The sequence below is a fragment of the Botryllus schlosseri genome, chromosome 15, assembly GCF_051294905.1.
Source record: "Botryllus schlosseri isolate E-star chromosome 15, Bs_hap1, whole genome shotgun sequence".
Taxonomy (NCBI): Eukaryota; Metazoa; Chordata; class Ascidiacea; order Stolidobranchia; family Styelidae; genus Botryllus; species Botryllus schlosseri.
This window is the reverse complement of record NC_137250.1, coordinates 23,888,007-23,907,162: the sequence shown is the minus strand read 5'-3', so window position 1 is coordinate 23,907,162 and position 19,156 is coordinate 23,888,007. Positions and strand designations below refer to the sequence as shown.

General features: G+C 40.1%; 4 protein-coding genes across 5 annotated transcripts in view; 2 read left to right on the top strand and 2 right to left on the bottom strand.

Annotated features, from left to right (window-relative positions):
- Window positions 1-19,156, top strand: part of LOC145457804 (RNA polymerase-associated protein CTR9 homolog) — a 486,484-nt gene that overhangs the window by 261,610 nt on the left and 205,718 nt on the right. The window lies entirely within an intron of this gene.
- LOC145457827 (syntenin-1-like) overlaps window positions 1-19,156 on the bottom strand; it is a 97,033-nt gene that overhangs the window by 33,289 nt on the left and 44,588 nt on the right. The gene's annotated exons all lie outside the window — the stretch shown is intronic.
- On the top strand, window positions 951-15,172 carry LOC145457833 (R-spondin-3-like). Its single transcript, XM_080336131.1, has 5 exons — window positions 951-5,462; window positions 8,524-8,703; window positions 9,377-9,526; window positions 9,587-9,772; window positions 13,710-15,172. The coding sequence occupies exons 1-5, from the start codon at window positions 5,378-5,380 to the stop codon at window positions 13,835-13,837; spliced, it is 729 nt and encodes a 242-aa protein (XP_080192257.1). The 5' UTR covers window positions 951-5,377; the 3' UTR covers window positions 13,838-15,172.
- LOC145457821 (uncharacterized) lies at window positions 15,146-18,981 on the bottom strand. Its single transcript, XM_080336116.1, has 8 exons — window positions 18,790-18,981; window positions 18,090-18,189; window positions 17,732-17,980; window positions 17,298-17,363; window positions 16,583-16,660; window positions 16,396-16,521; window positions 15,662-15,787; window positions 15,146-15,365 (listed from the first exon to the last, which is right to left on the bottom strand). The coding sequence occupies exons 1-8, from the start codon at window positions 18,972-18,974 to the stop codon at window positions 15,312-15,314; spliced, it is 984 nt and encodes a 327-aa protein (XP_080192242.1). The 5' UTR covers window positions 18,975-18,981; the 3' UTR covers window positions 15,146-15,311.

The following is a 19,156-nucleotide window of genomic DNA, read 5'->3' as shown; positions in this document are numbered from 1 at the left end:
CGGGGCTGTTTTCACGGAGCATCAGCATTTAATTTTCATAAAAGTTGAGTAAAGCCCAGAATTTTCGTCGCGCTTCGCGCGCAGTAGATACGGAGTTACCAGTATGATTTCACGAAAGTATCGATGAATATAATTTAGGTAGCGGGTTGGTGTGATTCCGTTCACACATGGGTATCTGGAACTAAATATCCCTGCGTTCACACCACATTGTCGCCCTTCGCCCATATGAAATAATTCATCACAGTATATATGGCTCATCATATCGTTTTAAACTGATGTTTCGCAATCTATCATTTACTTGTCATATCGTAATCTAGCATGTCCATGGCACGTCCTAATCTGGAAAAGTGGACTCTGACTTTTTTGTTAGTTTTAGTGCTGTTTTAGCATAACGCCTTTAAAACTTTCTGGACTGAAGGCATGAAAAACGTGTTCCGCTTTTAGAAGTAGTATTTATGTTATATTTTCAATTCCCAGTATCATATACTTTGAGTTATAATTAATATCAGTTCTTTTGTCTGAATAAAATACATGTTGAAGTATAAAACCAAGTGAAGTCAAGTAATGCCTTTAATTTCCCGAAATGAAACTGCACAATATGGCATTTTTACGGTCCCCCATATTTTTATTAACGTTTACTAATCGCGCAAAGTGTTTACACCGTATCCTATACAACTTCTCCGTATTGCTCTTCGACTAAACTACGGACCTTATAATATGGGGGATGGCGCAATACCATGCTATTTTCCAAAACGTGCTGTTCGAGAAGACAGAGGATAAGTATCGCATTTCCATAATATTACTATCATTTTCATCCTATGATGTGGACGAATGCTTATGCTATCGAAAATTTGATACCTGCTGGTATGCATCAATATGAATCAAGCTCGTCACCTTTCGCATAGCTCAATTTGCACCTTTTTACAATCCATGTCAACGAATTAGGTTCGTTTTCGCAACTACTTACTTGCTTGAGTACTTTTAAAGTCAGTAAATTCTACTTCTACTTCAAGTAGTTTTAGGTTGCTTATGGAAGAAGTACTTCTACTCGTTCTTGAGTAGATTTTTTCGTCGCTACTTCTACTTCTACTTGAGTAGCTTTCTTGACTACTTTGACCACCTCTGGTCCTGAGTAGTCGATAGATCTCTTAGTTAGGTTGCTTTTGGGTGGGGGTAAGTAGATATTTCCACTCGACGAGGGTCTCGTGTAATGGGAGTGGGCATTTTTAGCATGTATGAAAAAGTCATCAAACATATGAAGCAAACTATTGGAAAAATATTTCTGCATAATTATTGATACTTCGAAGCGATACAAGCAGGCTTTCTACTGCGAGGAATCCAAATTGAAAAAAGTTGTTTTACCTAAAAACTGTTAAGTGGAGATGGCAGTAGCCTAAAAATATAATCACTCGAGCGAATAGTACAAGTAGGGATAAACTACTTGAGAACTCAGAATACGTAGAAGTACATCATTTGTGAACACCTATGGGTTTCTCCCTCCTTGATAATTAACGTCAAAAACAATCGTATCGCCAGATATGACGTTATGAGCATATAAAGCTCGATTAATCGAGGCGAACACTTGGCTCAATGTACTATTTTAAATTATACAATTATATTTCCACGTTTTTTTTTGCGAAATCAGTAATTATAATTCAAATCTAATTTAAAACCGTTCAAATTCTTCTCGTTGATCAACTCTGGAACAAGACAAGCCTGTTCTTGGCACGTGATTCATTTTGACCTCACACACAGATTACCTAACGTTGTCGGCGACAAAATATTTACGACCTGGCCGCAAATATCGCTCTCAAATTCGTGGATGCAATTAGATTCCGGCGTCATAAAGAGGAGTCAGTTTTACCAGATTCTTTTGTCACATACACACAGGGCATTAACTTGTGTCAATAGTCTTTCAGTATGAAGAGTCAACAGCCGAACGATGTAATGCTAGGTGACTAAACAACAAAGTTAAGCGCGATCAGTAACAAGCGGTGAAGGTGCAGGATGGATTCTGGCTTCTCAGACAGACTAGTTGTCTTGCATTGGGAAACCATAAATAACAAAACTTCAATTTACAAAACACGATCCGCAAACACACTCAGGTTGTAGTTAATCCGAGATTACAGCCTGGTCGATTGTTTTCACAGTGGATTAATGGAGTGAGCCAGCCAGAGGATATTTCAGCGCCGCAGAAACTTTGCATTTTGTTTGCAGAAAGCAGGTTTGTTGACACGTAAGTTGGTAGCTATTGCAAATAGGTTCAAATCAGGCGACAGGTTGAACAATAATCGTATAGGCCTAGTCATGGGGCTGTCCCCATACTACGACAATAAAGACTATAAAGCCGAGCAAAATCGAATCTGACCACTGAATCTATACCACTAGGCGTCGATCATTCGTGTAGCCCCATCACTCATGATGACTCCATAAAGAAAAAGAATGATATGTTAAGTTCAAATATGTACCTTTTATGTGACCACAATGAACATAATGCCAGTTTTACATCGCATTAAGGATGATTTGGTATCTTTTCGACTATGTCTATGTCATTGCATTATGTGACAATGCTGGGGGTTGGTCATGACTTCACAGATATGACATATCCAGTAACGTGCGTAGCTTTGTAATACATGTTTCGTATGCTGTGATACGGCAAACCGAGATTTCAAGACTTCCGTATTGGAAAATAGTATCGAAACTATAATTTTCGTTGATAAATTAACTCTTAGCGGCAATGGGCGTATCATTTCCGTTATCGACAAAATCATCTATCCCTACTGAACTAGGAATCATTAGAATTACCACTCTATGCAGATTCGGTTGCTCGAATCATTGTGTGCATAATGAAGGCACCTCCGGACTAGCATATCAGCAGCAAAGAAACAGTTTCATTTCGTTACACGCCGAAAACAATCTCTGATTCGGAATCGCCTGCAATCCGATTATGAATCGACAATATCAACACGAAAATCGAGGATGATCGCGAAAATAAGAAAACAGATTAAAGGCGAACTGAATGGAAATCGGAATTCGGATTCTTCTGGAAAGGAATAATCCATCAGTGCCGAGAAAGATAACTATGGTAGACTCAGTCAGTCAGTCAGTCATTTTATTGAAATTCATCGAATCTAAACGCCACAAGATCGCGATATAATGAAAAAAGAAGGGTGAAAAACGGAGAAGTCTATGAAGTCATACACCTATTTGGGCTTAGAGCATGCTGTAAATAAGACGCCTACTCACTGAATGAAAAGAAAAACAGTGATTACAGAAAAGGACTAGCCGTGAAAATGAATGGTGTGGCATGTGTCGGTATAGTGGAGGTCGACATGTCAGACTATGGTAGGGATGGGGTAAACTGGAGTATACCTGAATTATTCGACCGACTATTATTCATTACGAATTATTAAAAAGTGGAAATATGTACCTTTAATTCGACCGCAAACGAAATAGTGCCAGTTCTTCTTCACTTTGGTAATTTTTTTACTATTATACTTATTTCATTGAACTTTGCAGGCACCAGCACTACTGCTTCCGAATTTAGTGTTAGGCTTCGAGTCGAGGCGAATATTTTAATTATAGAAGTATGAATGAATATGATGTGGAGAGTTCAAATATAGGCTACATACCTCTTATGCGATCACAAAGAAAATAATTGGAATTCTACACCCTTAATTGATTAATTAATTATGATTATTTTGTATCATCTTTTACTTGGACTCAAATCGTTACAATTAATTCTCAATTCGGATTTGAGCGCTCGAATCACTGTTCCCAGCTCTAATCGTGGTCGGGTAATATTGGAAGCTAATTTTAGTATTTATTCGGTAAAACTGCAACGGTTATGACGTTGCAGCGTTATGTTTGTGTGAATCCGACGAGTCGCGTCGGGTCAGTTCACGGGGACAAAGTTACATATCCGTAGTATGGGATCAGATTACGCGTTCGTGTCTGGGTCATCGAAATGGCAAGCGCTATGATTGCGGGTCATAAATAACTGGCGATGATCCCTCTATATTATAAATAGCTTCCTGTAATCGATTATTTTTGAGTCTTTGCGAATCTGGTCACGAATCCGGCCTCTGAAACGAAGTCGGATCGTTAGGCAGTCATAAATCTCGCAGGATTAAGATTGCTGCACCGTTAGTGAATCGGTATCGGTTTATTAGGGAATGCATTATTTCAAAACATCACAAGAAAGGAATTGGAGTAGTATTTGGAATCAGACACTCACTTGGGCCTATGCGATGTAAATAAGAGGCATGCACATTGCACACCGGGTGGAAATAAATAAGGGATAACATAAAACGATTAGTGATCGAAGAGAATGACACATGTGTCGGCAGGCAAGGTTACAATATATTCACAATATGTTTCTGACTGCCTATATTCTGGGTTGGGTTTTAGGGATTTCGATTACTATCGGTCTTGTGTGTATTTGCAATTTTGCATACAAGTTTCAGTAGGACTAATTGTGATTTTGTGCTAATATTGTGATAAGCGCGTTTGTTGGGACTAGTGACAACTGACAATACATTCACCGAGATTCAAAGAATTCCTGTGATAGACGAGGTGAAAATGCTCCTGCAGCATTTTCAGGAAAACCAGAAATCAGACTAGAATTACCATTTTTTGCTATTATAAGTCTAATTATACAAGTCGAAATATCTAGTTGCTCAAGTCTGGCTTGCAGCACGAAAGAGGTTCAATTATGACACCATTTGGGAGTGACAGAGAATATGTGACGTGACAATGTCTCGCAGCAATGCGCGCTGTTGTGTAATCTATATAACAATCATAGTTTTGTTGTTCGCTTCTGACAGATTTGGCACAACAGATGATTTGAGAGAAACGAGAGAAGGAAACGAGAGAAAAGTCCGGAGATTTAAAGCGAATGTCATGCATAGTTTCAAACAGTGGCAGAGATTATCAACAAAAGTTACAACAACTTGTCTGAGCACTCAGGAAATAAAATTTGCAAGCAGTTGTCACTTATTCAACGGGGACATATCTCAGATAATACGCTGTAGATCCATTAGTGTAAATTAGGTGGATTTATCAGATTTCCACCATAGAGTATGGTATTAATAGGGTAAATAGCACTTTCTGCTACCAAATTGTTTTTTACACCTGGGATTTATTTCCTTGAGATGATTTTAGCTCATTTCCGCCCATTGGAATAGGGTGAAATCACGATTTCGCACCAGAAAGTGCAGTTAACAGGATTTGAAGCTTACGCTAGGGTGAGAATCGGCTAGTATCACGATTTACGTTTCAGTGTAGAGTTTATATTGATTCTTTTTCAGAGAGCGACCTGTATTTTCGCGCATCGTTAATTACAGTAATAATATTAATAATCATCATAATAACGAGCATGAGCACGAAATCGAGAGTTTGGCGACTTTTTTTGGTCGGAATCGTGATTTTCACAACGGAAGCGCGAAGGCGGACTGGGAAAAGTAAGTTAATTTTATACTACTTCCATTTGTACTTCTACATTCAATGCTCGCGAGTGGCGACTACAAATTCAATGTCACCAACCTTTCGCGAACTTTTCGTGGCAAACGCTCGTGTCGCGTCACAATAGAAATAAACAATCGCGATCAGCTGAGTAAACTCGCCTAAACAATAAGACAAGTATTTGTGACGTCAACTTTTCGAGGTGATACAGAAATAGGACAGTATGAATTGAGGACCACTCGAGCGACCTTGATAAATTTCAGCTTTTTCAAAATAGATTAGAATTAGGACTAAAGAATTCTCACTAACTTATAATTTAAATTCCTCAATTACCAAGAAAAACAACAAAATCAAGTTTACTTCATATCAATTCATTCTCTTAAGAAATGCAGCAGAAATGCAGAGTTCATTCTCTTAAGAAATGCAAGAAATGCAGCATTTTCAGGAGCATCGTGTTGCCTGTGAAATTTAGGCGTTTAGAATAAAAATGAGAACATAGCAACATTTCACAAATCAGATTAGAATTATACAACCGGCATTTCGCTTTAATTAAGCTAATTAGTTTTCGAAGTCCGCATGCTTCAGCCACAGTTGCTAGTCGAGTCCCCGTTTCGAGTAGGAAAATGTCACACTGAATTCACGTTTTGAATTCGGCCTAGCTTGTTAAAAAACGGAGGGCAACAGTTCAACGGCGATTTCTAGGGAAGCGATACTCGCGGGTCAAGTTGCAGCTTTGCATTTAATCGGCTCAAGTCTAATGCTACAGAGAGAGTGATTGGGTTTCAATGCGAACCGCGCTTGTAACGAAACCCAACCATCATGACGTCAAACGCCTGACCCTCTCGAATAGTTGCGGGTGGGCGAACAGATGTTGCGATGCGAGAACAGGTGAACATTTTGGTTTGCGCGATGAAAGTTTAAAGTCGAATGAAATGAAACCGTTGTTTCTGCGGTAATAGTGCTCGCAGTGACGGCATCGCGACAGCGGTATCATGAAAGCTACCATTTTGAACTCTGCGTTCTCATGAGGGTCGATCTTTACGAAGCAGGTGCTTCAGACTTGGACAACTTGATCATTCTAGTTGTTAAATTAGACTAATTAGGCCGAAATGTCTCCAGCGCGAAATATTCAATTCATTTTCATCCTTTCTACCGCTTTTTGATATTCAAGCAGAGGGGTCAAAGTTGCCAGCCCTGGTAGAAGTCAAAAGTAACGAGATAAAATCCTACTGCCTTACAAGTAGAAGCAGCGATTTGAAAGACACGTCAAAACTATAATTCATGGGTAGTATAGAATGAAGGCATGAAAGTACTCAAGTTTTCAAAAAGCAGATTTGGGATCGTGTACTTGTATCGGCGAATCGGAGTTGGCTATTTTTGGAATTGTAAGATGGATGACCACTGACCAGTGAATACGGCACTTGGTGAACCATAACATAATCCATAACCCGAATAAATTAATACATACATGCTCTTGCGCTCCAAAAAAGAACAAGTACTCCGTTACTGCCCTACTCTTCATTTGAGTCGCGTGCGGTTTTCAATCCTGCACGAAGAATGTCAATAAATTCGGTAATCCGCATTAGTTGAATCGTAAGTGCTTGTCTAGAATTCGATCCGGACCGTCAGCTGGTGTTGACGAGAAGACTGAAATAGTGAGTTTGACGCAAGTTATCGGCTCGATTTACGACCGCCGCTCGCACGGAATCCAACATTTAGGCCGACTCGTAATCTCTTTTTTGTTGATTCAAGCTCGGCCTCAGAAATGCTGTCGTCGCTCAAGTGCGGCAGTTCTTAACTGGGGTTTCCTGATCCACAGAGGTAGCGCCGGAGGCCAAGACGCACATTACACTCATATATACGATTCGCGGTGACTATAGGACCGAGCACAATGATTCGAGTATTAAATCAGACGTAATCATAGTGAGATTATATTTTCATCTGCCCAAGACACCCACACAATGTAGGCTACAATGCGAGACACAAGACACAACGATGTAATGCACAAATAGGGGGATGCATCCACTGGCATCCACCTCGGCTTAGTGCCCGGTGTCACAGTCTTCCTCGATGTTAATTTTTCCTCGTCGGTCCTTTTTACTAGCTATTTCTTGCTCGTTTCGAGTAGTAAGAGATGATTTTTCGAGTAATGAAATAATAAGAATTGTCAGTAATAGTCAATTTATCAACGGAAATAATAGTTTCGATACTATTTTCCACCGTGGAAGGCTGTAAACCTAGATTTGTCATATAAAACGTGTATAGTACAAAGCTATACGCAAGTTTATGGAAATGACATATTTGTTAAGTCTTGATCAATGAAATGACATATGACAATGAAATTGGCATATGGCCGAAAAAATAGCAAATTTTTATATTTATAATGTGGCGTAGAATTGGCATTCTATTCTTTAGTGTCATAAGAGATACATATTTGACCTTTCTACGCCATTCGTGCTGTCTGGACAGCTTAATGATTGATGCGTGAGTGCTCGACGACAGTCGAATCCTAATACCTGATTCAGAATTGAATCGCTCAAATATACTCGATTTTGCCAAGACCTAGTGATGATACGCCAGGCTTGACCGTTGCTGGCTGCAGGCAATTAGGCGCGATCAGTCATCGAACTGTGACTGTTATGGTGACAGGGGACTACGCCACGTGCAGTGGCATACGTAGGGGTAGGGTAGGTGAGGCTCGAAATCGAAACCCTACCCGTCTAAAATGCTGATTTGATCCCCCAAATTTGCTGGCATATTTACAATTAAACAGCACTTTGTATCACAGTGTGTTGCGTTTCGATCAATACGTTTTGTGTGAAAATTATATTTATTGTTGTTGTTCTTTGAACACTCTATTGATGCACAGTTCATTTTGTGAACAGTATTTTATATATAGTAATGTATTTAACGTGTAGTGCGGTAGATTTTTGTTTTTGTGGCTTATAAAGGCAAAATTTGGGGTTACACGATATCTTGCAGATGAACGTAAGGGCTCCCCAGGTTATGAAAGGGCAAGGACTATTGCTGAAGCGTGTATTAATCTCACTCTGTTTTTAGATCGTAAGTCTGACTGTCCGAGAGGATGCGCGCGCTGTGACGACGTAAACGGCTGCACTCAATGCAGGAGGTCGTTTCTGTTCATTTCGAAATCGCGAGGGAAAGAGATCGGGAGGTGTCTCCATCGTTGTCCAGAAGGATATTCCTCAGAGAGAGGCAGACCGACAAATAGATGCCGAAGTAAGTGATACTATTAAGATCCCAAGATAACAGGTACACGATATGACTTGCCGAAGTAAAATATTTAACCGCACTTTATGAAATTAAAGCGATTTTTTTCTCGAAATTTTGGGTTTTCCCGCCTTGAACCAATACTGAGGAAAAACAATATCATCCGATCAACTTGAAAATTTGAAGACTGAAATTGGTTTTTATGTTTATAAGTAAGGGGTCCGTCCCTCATAGAGGTATATTAAAGTAAAAACAGCAGCATTTCCAATTTCTCGAAGAAAATTTAATTTTTTACATGATGTCCCTTAGTTGGGATAAAAAAAAACTTTTCCGCTTATTCTTTAGGATGGTTTGTATCCGAGAAGAGCACTGAAGAACAAAATCACTTGAAAAATCGTCGTGAACATTTTTTTTTGCAAAAACTTAGCTTCAAAAGTATCGTAAACACCATACATATTAAAAAGAACCGTCAACCATTCCTCACCAAATCTTCACCAACGTTAGGATGTGCAAGTGCACCAAATCACATTAAGTTCATATTTTAGAAAGATTGCTTCGTTCGTCTCTATATGAGTAGGCGTACTTCCATAGTACATTGCCTTGAAACGATGATACCATGATGCTCTTTCAGAGATAGCCTATCCTTCATTCTAAACGTTGCTTCAACGTTGTAACCTTGCAGAGTGCCAGGATGAAAATTGCAAGTCATGTTTCACGAAAGCGTACTGTACGTCGTGCCGAGAAAACTTCTTTCTCCACGCAGACCGATGCACTGCCTCGTGCCCGGAAGGGCTTTCTGCCAATCCGGACGCCGGAAAATGCGAACGAATCGGTCAGTTTCTGCCCCTTTCAATTCTGACTGCAGCGATTTTAACAAGCAATATGTTCGCAGTTGACTGCGTGGTCGGACAGTGGTCTTCGTGGAGCAGATGCGCGAGCAGAGATGGTTCGCGGCCGTGTACGCGTGGCCGGAAAAAACGAACTCGGCGAATCTTACAAAAGCCTACGGAGAACGGAAAGCGATGTCCGCGGTTGCGAGAGAAGAAAAAATGCAAAATGCCGAAAAGCGGATGTTTTGGTGAGTGGTAATATTACTTGTCTTACTTACATTGTTTCACCAGCGTGTACTCAAAGGTGGTGTGGACACTCGGAAAATCACGTGACTGACACGCCCAGATACCTTTGATAACTTTGTTACGATCCGTCTGCAGCAGTAATTGAAGGCAAAGTCGCTATTGGTCTTTGTAGATTTTGACTGTGTTCCATATAGAGTTGAGTAACAGGATTTGGTATGGTATAATTTGATGTTGTCATCTAGCACTATACCAAGTTTCAAAGCTATGACTCAATGATTAGCGTAATAATTTATCTGTCAAAGTCGAGTATCTGGTAGATGAGCGCGCACCGATATATTGCCGACTTTGATAACGGAATTACTATATGCTAATCCTTGAGTGACAATCCTGAAACTTACTGCAAAGTTGTATAACACAACCAAGATATACCATGCCGAATTTCGTCATCCATCTCGGTATGGAACACTTTGAAAATTCACATATACCAATATCAAATTTCGCGAAAATTCCTTTATGCGAAAGGCTCAATGCCAAATCAGCGCATGCAGACCCTGGACACCAGACTTCGATAACGTACTTACTACTGTAATTATCGAGTCACAGCCTTGAAACTTGGTACAGTGTTAGATTCCCTCATCAATGTATATAATACGAAATTTTGTTATCCATCACCGTATAAAATTCATTCAAATTGTACACATACTGGCTTTTGCGAAAAATCTGCTATGCGGTATAGGCTGAATGCCAGATCAACGCGCACCCTGCCGCTGACATACTCGACTTTTATAACGAAATTGCTACCGTAATCATCGAGTTACAGGCGTTACAGCCTTGAAAATCGACACAGATCTATATTACGAAATTATGTTATCTACCGCGGAGTAAAATACATTCAAAACCTACATATAGCAATTCCGGCTTTTGTGAAAAATCTGTCATGCGGTAGACTGGATTCCAACTCAGCGCTCAACCTGATATACTCGAATATGATATCGAAATTGCTATCTTGGTCACCGACTCACACCCTTAAAAATTGGTTCAGTGTAAGATGCAATCATCTGGCCTTCAGCCAACCGCATAACAGATTCTTTGCGAAAGACCTTAGTATTAATATGTGTAGATTTTGATTGTGTTCTATATGGCGATGGATAACAAAATTTCGTATTATATACCTTGATGAGGGAATCTAACACTGTACCGAGTTTCAAGGCTGTGACTCGATAATTACAGTAGTAAGTACGTTATCGAAGTCTAGTGTCCAGGGTCTGCGTGCGCTGATTTGGCATTGAGCCTACCGCATAAAGGAATTTTCGCGAAATTTGATATTGGTATATGTGAATTTTCAAAGTGTTCCATACCGAGAGGGATGACGAAATTCGGATGGTATATCTTGGTTGTGTTATACAACTTCGCAGTAAGTTTCAGGATTGTCACTCAATGATTACCATAGTAATTCCGTTATCAAAGTCGGCAATATATCGGCGCGCGCTCATCTACCAGATACTCGACTTTGACAGATAAATTATTACGCTAATCATTGAGTCACAGCCTTGAAACTTGGTACAGTGCTAGATGACAGCATCAAAATATACCATACCAAATCCTGTCACCCAACTCGATATAGAACACGGCCATAATCTACAAAGACCAATAGCGATTTTGCCTTTAATTACTGCTGCAGACGGATCGATAATAACAAAGTTACCAAAGGTATCTGGGCGTGACAGTCACGTGATTTTCCGAGTGTCCACACCACCTTTGAGTACACGCTGGTTTCACTGTGAACATCAAACATAAACAAATCTCCATATGTGACTCAGCAAAATATCTCGGCGTCACCATTGATGCCGAAATGTTTTGGAAGCAGCATATTGAATGCAAAATATCAAAACTAGCTTGGTGTGTGGGAATAACGACCCGTCTGCAATCTTTGGTTGCCAGATCAATACTACGAACCATCTATTTCTCTCTTTTCCACTCTCACCTGCAATATGGAATCGTAGTATGGGGAAATGCATTCACAACATTTTTGTGCAGAATTCGAACCCTGCAAAACCGTGCGATCATAGTGTCCTATATGGTGTCGACACAGGCAAATCTCACGGCTCAGTGAAATTTAATCACGTTACAATTTCCATTTGGCTACAGGCAATTTGACGGTCATTTTTGACCGGCTTGTCGAGCATTAAATTTGGTAAAACGGGTATCAATCGAAAGCTGACTCTGCACTGATTACGAAAATATAAATTTTATTCCGCTCGCGGCCCTGGAACCCCCACAATCAGCATTGTTGCGTCCCAATTCCAATCTCCATAACAATGAAAAATTCGAGGCTGATTGTGGGGGTTCCAGGGCCGCGAGCAGAATAAAATTTATATTTTCGTAATATTTTCGACCAAGATAGTCTAATGGTTATGCGTCCAGCTTCTCGATCGGTAGGTCGTGGGTTCAATCCCCGGCCGGGTCAGACCAAAGACTCGAAAACTGGTATCCGCGGCTATCCAGCTAGGCACTCAGCATCCACGGATAGCATGGAGGAGAAAAATATGGTGGTGCAGACTAGATGACCTTGCTTAAAGGTCGTATCACATCTCCATCGTCAAAGCATCTCGATGGTGCAGGCGAAAATAAATCTGATCTCTCTCTCTCTTACTACCGTAAGCACCGAATTTCGCAAGTTGACAAACTATATCGCTTCGAAGTATCATCATCATCATTCACAAATATTTTTCCAATAGTTTGCCTCCTGTGTTTGATGACTTTTTCATGCCTGCTAAAATGTCCACTCCCACTACACGAGATCCTCGTCTAGACTCTAGAGGACATATCTACTTACCCCCACCCAATAGCAACCTAACTAAGAGATATATCGACTACTCGGGACCTATCATCTGGAATGCATTACCACCACATATCCGTGAATTGCCTTATAATAGATTCAAAAAAAGCCCTACTTGATCACCTCTTGTCGTTACACTAACACTGTTGCCCTACCTCGCCCAGACATCGCTTCATTGATCATTTGCTACCATCGTTTAATTTTTCTTCTATTTTTTTTAACTACCGTAACATTTTTTACAGCCAGACTGTTCAGAGTCAAGTGTACCTGTTTGATGCTGGTGTGATCAGACTAGATGACCTTCACGGTCTTATCGATCATTCCTATCTAATACCGAATACTGTGCAGTGCATGCATATTTTCTGTACCACCACCACTGCCGTGTGTTATGTATTTTGGTTGGATGAAAATAAAGACTCTCTCTCTCTCTTGAAAATAATACTATTTACTCCGGATGCTCTCTTATTGAATGCATTCAAATTTTCTGCGGTATTTCCTCTCTATCGGTACATTAATGTTTTTTGTCTATCAAACCTTCTGTCGTTGCAGCTCGGGGACGAAGAGTGCTTCCCGTAAACCCTTGAAATTGTAAGTGTGGGGGCTTGCAAATAACAATAATGCATGTGCAGTGCAGCTCATCTGCTGGTTGTTAACCGCGGTGGCCCATCGCAACGCTGCTTGTGGCTAAAATCGGTGACGCAATCGCGATCATAGAGATTGAATTATTACAAATATCTTCCCGACCACTAACGTGTCGACTGTCGAGACAACCGTTTGAAGCTGATTTGCCGATTAACTGATCAATCTACGACGCTGTTGCTAACTCTTTGGAGCGAGTTCATTTTTGAAGCCGAAAGTTCGCGGTTCTCAACCTTTTCTGAGTCCTGGCCCCCAGACTGGGACTTTAAAAGACCGTGGCTCCCTTTAGCTAGCTTTACGATACCAACACCTACGTGAGTTTTTTTGCCTCACAATTCTACGTTTCTGTCAGTTTAACATATGCTCTAATTTATTAATGGAGTCTGTTTTAGTGGTCAAGGGCCACGGTTCAGAATCCCCATTCTCCATCCGCGACTTAAACGGTGAAAATGCGTTTTCAGTGATGAATAAATGGATGCGTCGACAAAAAGCGAGCGAAAGACGCCGCAGAAAGACGAAAAAGCGCGGGAAGAAGAACCACGGAACACGGACGAACAGCGCAGCCCGACCCGCTGGACCAGAACGTTGATTGGACGCGAGTAGGGCATGGAAAAGACCGCGAAGATAATTGCATAGCCCTGGGTGATAAGGAAACGAATGCCGAGGGATGGAAAAGATGCGCGTCTTTCGTAACTCGATCGTTGCGGTTGTAAACCGTGGACATGGCTCGTCAGTCGTTTCGCGCCCACCGGCACCGCATCGAAAATACACTAGCTGTAGGGGAGTGTAGGCCTACTGCTCTTACGTCCACGAAGCACGAACGTCAGCCAGCTGCAAAGTGTACCCATTTGATGCATCGGCGTGGAAGATTGCCATTTTCGTCAAATTGGAACGCCCGAATCAGGCACAGCTCATGGACTGTGAATATCGCAGTGCGCCTCGGAAAAGCTATGGTTTAGTACTTCCTGTGTACTTGAGCTAGTATAAGTATAAGTATAAGAGCGTTGGCAATTGGCCGGGACCTGACTGACCAATAACTTGCATCTTACACTCTAAGCGAAAAGAGTATGTATTCACGCCCAAAAGGATGCACGCGAAAGCATAACCTAACTAAGTATTATATCGCTATTATACATATCCTACGTGCAAGCATCATTTGGATTCAAATGTTGCGTTTGATTTAGGCCTATACCGCGGCGTAAGTCTGTGGTTTCGTGTTCAATGGGTGTATTATTCTCACTCATATATCACGGGTTCGAACACACACTTTTTTCGCTAAGACTGGACGTTACTTGTGATTCCAAATATTCCGTCCGACGCAGAGCCACTTTTAGCCTCAGTTCGGGAGGAGGCGAAGTTTTACTCAATTACAAGTAGTGATTTTCCAGACATACAAGAGCGAGTACAATTTCAAAACTTGAAACTATTTATGATACCAGCAATACTCCGTGTATATCGCACTTAAAATTGCATGCTTCTTGCAGCTAGCACACTATCGTAGCAAAATAAGTTCGGATCGTATATTCACATTGAAATAAACACGAACATTTCGGCCGACACTCGCCAGCAACCAGAAATAGCTAACAAGATATACAATATTCTTTCCAAGTCTCTACTAGTTGCTGGCAATCACCCCTGACGAGTGCCAGCGGAAAATATTCAGGTTTATATCAATATACTATTCAATTGTATATTAAAGTTCTGTACCTCCAAGAAGCCTATGTCAATTTCACCCACGAAAGTGGTTTAGATCAAACCCTTTCATGACAAAATACAGTGTTACCTGCGCGCCTTCCAAAACTGATGAATAAAGCTAAAGCGAAGGCGCATATTTCAGTGTGTATATTTTTTCTAAGACAAGTCTGTGTGTCTGTCTTATATTGCAAAGAGATTCCGATTTAATAAAGTAATATTTATTAAAAGCTTCTACATGATTGCATTGTTAAAATATTTGAGAACGAACACACGATTTAGCCTTGCAACAACCCTGGGCTAACGAACAGTCCACACACAACACTGCGGACGGAATAGACAAGAACAGGCAGCAAGAGTCAGCGGTTGACTCAGAACGAATTATCGAAATTTAATCGCTCGACGAGAGGCGAGGTCTTTATTGACTGAAACAGAGAACACGTGTGACATGGTCAGTAGATATCTCGAGTTTATTTTCACCTCCACAACATTCCCAACCATGAAGTTCAAAAATAACCTTTTTTCTGGATTCTTGGAATTCACTGATCAAATTGTTAGGTTGACTGAAAAAAAGTTGCACACCAAATTCGGCTCAATTACAGCTAGTAGATGTCAAGGTATAGGAGTTTGAAATTTCAAATTTTACTATCAACCCCATGAAATTGTTAAGATGTTGTGGACAAAACAGCACACTAGACCTGATATGTCGTTTCACAATTACCCGAAATTTCCTTTGGAGAGCCCTTTCCATGTCTGGCGTCGGACCGGTCGCAGTTGACCTTGTCTTATCTTTAGGAGCGATGGGAGTGCCTCCAGGACTTCTTTTTATGGCAGTCTTCCGTAGAGCCTAGCAACACCCGATCGTATTAATCCTTGAAGCAGACTTGCAGTAAAAGGTAATTCTAGTTGCGTCATTAGACTAATTATTAGAGTCAAATGCTGGTAATCTAATTTGTCAAATGTTTCTATGCTCTCATTTCAATTAAAATTTAATTTCTGGTTTACCTGAAAATGCTACAGGAGAATTGTATCGTGCAAAACGAGCCAAGCTTGCTGCACAGACATTTGCCATTCTCGTGCTTATGAGAATGAAAATTGACTTGTTATGAATTGAGCTTCATCAATTTCCAAGTTTTTGCTAATTCAGTAATTCTAGTTCTAGTACCAGAAGTAGATTTTGTCTACTTGAACTATTTGCTCAAGTGATTATGATTTCAGACTACGTCTACTTGGAAAGCTTTCAGTTTCTTAGACAAAACTAGATCAAGAATACATTCTTTTTACTTACTTGTAAATTTCTACTTCTACTTGAGTACTGACGATGACTACATTGACCACCTCTGGTACTTTTAATTCAAATCTAATTTCGAAAAGCCAAAAATTTTCAATTGTCTAAATCTGCCTTGAAGAGGCTGAAAATCAAATCATATTCCTGTGGTCGTAAGTTCATCTCACCCTTGATAACAATTCAGATTTTGAAGGCTTCCGAGTGGTTCCTGACACGCGGCATTGATCCGCTCGGGTTTTGAGATGCACGGATGTGATTTCATCGAGTGTTATTCTTGGCAGCTTGTTCGGAACCTGAGCGCAGAGTTCGCAGGGTTGTTAATAATTATGCAAACCATCAGAGGAGCTGACAAACCTTGTTTTCCTTATCCGCACTGGGTTCAGTTTTTTTCAACTTGACTTTCAGGATATCATCGAGAGTGACGCATAACGGCTGCAATAATCGTGCATTCCGAGTAGTGTTGAAAGTCAATGTTTTCAAGAACCGAAATTATACGCTTATTATTATATTATCAACAAAAATTAAATTCATTTCTTCAGACTGCTACACGCGTTGATACCAGACATGGGGTAATTGTGATATATAATCGTAATCGATTACATGCGGAAAAAAAAAAAGTAATCGCAATCGAACATTTGACATATATCTAATCTATTTCTGCGTAAAATAACGATTATTTTTCCCTTTTACGAGGACTATAACATATCAAATTATTAGAAACGTCTGATTTGTGAACTCTACGGATGATAATCACCACTCAGCTTAGATTCAAATAGTTACGCTTCTTGGTAAATGGTTACGCTTAGGTAAACTCATTTTTAATATTGCTGCTAGTCGACACGTATGGTAAAAGTTTTGAAATTTCATATCCATCAGATAAAGCATGATATTTTCTACATCCAATCGGGCTCATATCGGAACACTTCATATGTGTTCCACTATCACGAGGTCATGAGTAGTAATCCGACTTGGCATCGAATCAAACGGGAGCTCACTTTTTCCCAGCCCTACTATCAAACCAAGAACTACCTGGACACACAGCTATGAAGCAACATGATAAAATCGTTACCTTTGTTGATTTTTCTTCCGCGATTTTTTTCGGACGTCTCGTGATTGCGAAAGATCTTTTCAACGGCTGAAATGACAATGAAAAATTGCTTCACACTTTTCCTTGATCAATGTTTAATGAGGGTTGCAGCCCGAGCTTGGTGTACAGACATTTGCTCTCCTCGTGCTTATGAGAATCAACTCTAATTCGATATGAACTGAAGTTCATTTAATTTCCAAGTTTTCACGAATTCAGTTATTCAAATTGTAATCCAATTCGGAAGGACTGTAGCTATAACACTAATTATAATCTAATTTGGTAAATCTGTGTAGCCACAAGTTTAATTCTAGTCTAATTTAGGGAAACTGTTTAGCTGTAATTATAATTCAAATCAAATTTTGAAAAGCTGAATATTTTATAGTTGTCAAAGTCTTTCTTGAAGTTGCAGTACTCACCTTAACTACTGGAGGTGGCGGTGGAGGAGGAGGAGGTGGGATTGGTATTGCCATAGGAGGAAGAGGAGGTAAAGTACTTGATTGAGTGGCCTTCGCCATTCTTTTTTCCAATTGCTTCACCTTCTCTGACAGTGCTTTTAATTCTTGTTTTGTGTCTTGCAACTCAGACTGTGTCAGGTCCAGACGAACTCGGATGTTTGTTTGCGGCAAAAGTATCGACTTGGCAGAGTTCAAGGTAGTCAGCAGTAACTGAAAAGAAGGATAATAATTAAAATAATCAAAGTTTACAGATCGATTCACCAAGATAAATAGCAACAAGCTGATGCGATGAAATTCAAATTTACAATAGGAAACCTGCCTGGAAGCTCCACATAACCACTCGTTTCAGAAATGATTGACTGTGATCGGTGATGTCATCGTTAGCCGATTCTGTATCCACTTTTGGGGTTACTCTTGACCTGTAAATGTCATAATTAAGCGACAAATCAAACAATATATATAGCTTTATTTGTCAGATTGTCACATCAAGAAACAAGTAAAAAATATTCATAACAAAATGGCAATGTGTACACTAGACTAGGAGACGACGAGGGGCCATGAGCTCATTAAGTAGTAGGGTAGAGGCATTCAAAGACACGCATGTACTGTAAACATAGAGCAACCATTCAGAATTCGAACTGATTGGGATATATATTTGGACATCAACGAAATGCAAATTCGTTCGATGAAAAATCTAGTATAAAACCAACAGAGATAAAACTAAACGATTACATAGCTTTCTAAATCATCTGTAATATCATATATATATTTTCACATTATCAGACTGTTTATTTCTTGCAAATTTGACGAAAATCGTTTGTTTCAGAGGGTAGGGTAAACTATCATGTTGCGAAATACTGATGATTGCTAACCCAAACCCAGATCAATACACTATACACTGCTATCACCTTCAAGACATTATCGGATATCAATGACTAACCTCTCACGACTGACAAACAAAGATACACATTTATATCAATTGTGATAGCTATAACGAGTAAAAAGGCTTGTTTGCTTACCGCCATCTCCTTTTTGAGCCCTTCCGCCGTCCAAAAACATCTCCATTGCGTTTACGCCGCATTCCAAGTCGGTCTTTCGCAAGCGTTGCAGAGCAGACGAATAGTGTTTTCAAATCTAGCGCCACCCAACACTTAGTTGTCACGTTATGAAACGAACCATTCATCACCAGTTGGTCATTACTCATTATTATTATTACTGCAATGAAGCACGCTTCATAAATATCCGGTCAAGTTGAAAATGTAACGTCACCTAGACTAGACCCGTTTCATGCCCCCGAATGCAAATTCATGCGCCAGGCCATCATGGGAAGAGTTAGAGAGAGAGAGAGAGAGAGAGTCTTTATTTTCATCGAACCAAAATACATAA

Bases quoted from the DNA above. Each gene is read 5' to 3' on its own strand.
- LOC145457833 (XM_080336131.1), top strand. From the start codon at position 5,378: ATGAGCACGAAATCGAGAGTTTGGCGACTTTTTTTGGTCGGAATCGTG. The intron at 5,463-8,523 runs GTAAGTTAATTT...CTCTGTTTTTAG, and splicing joins GCGAAGGCGGACTGGGAAAA to ATCGTAAGTCTGACTGTCCG. The intron at 9,773-13,709 runs GTGAGTGGTAAT...ATGCGTTTTCAG, and splicing joins GCCGAAAAGCGGATGTTTTG to TGATGAATAAATGGATGCGT.
- LOC145457821 (XM_080336116.1), bottom strand. From the start codon at position 18,974: ATGAGTAATGACCAACTGGTGATGAATGGTTCGTTTCATAACGTGACA. The intron at 18,190-18,789 runs GTAAGCAAACAA...TGACATTTACAG, and splicing joins GGCTCAAAAAGGAGATGGCG to GTCAAGAGTAACCCCAAAAG. The intron at 15,366-15,661 runs GTAATTGTGAAA...TCTCTGTTTCAG, and splicing joins CTCTCCAAAGGAAATTTCGG to TCAATAAAGACCTCGCCTCT.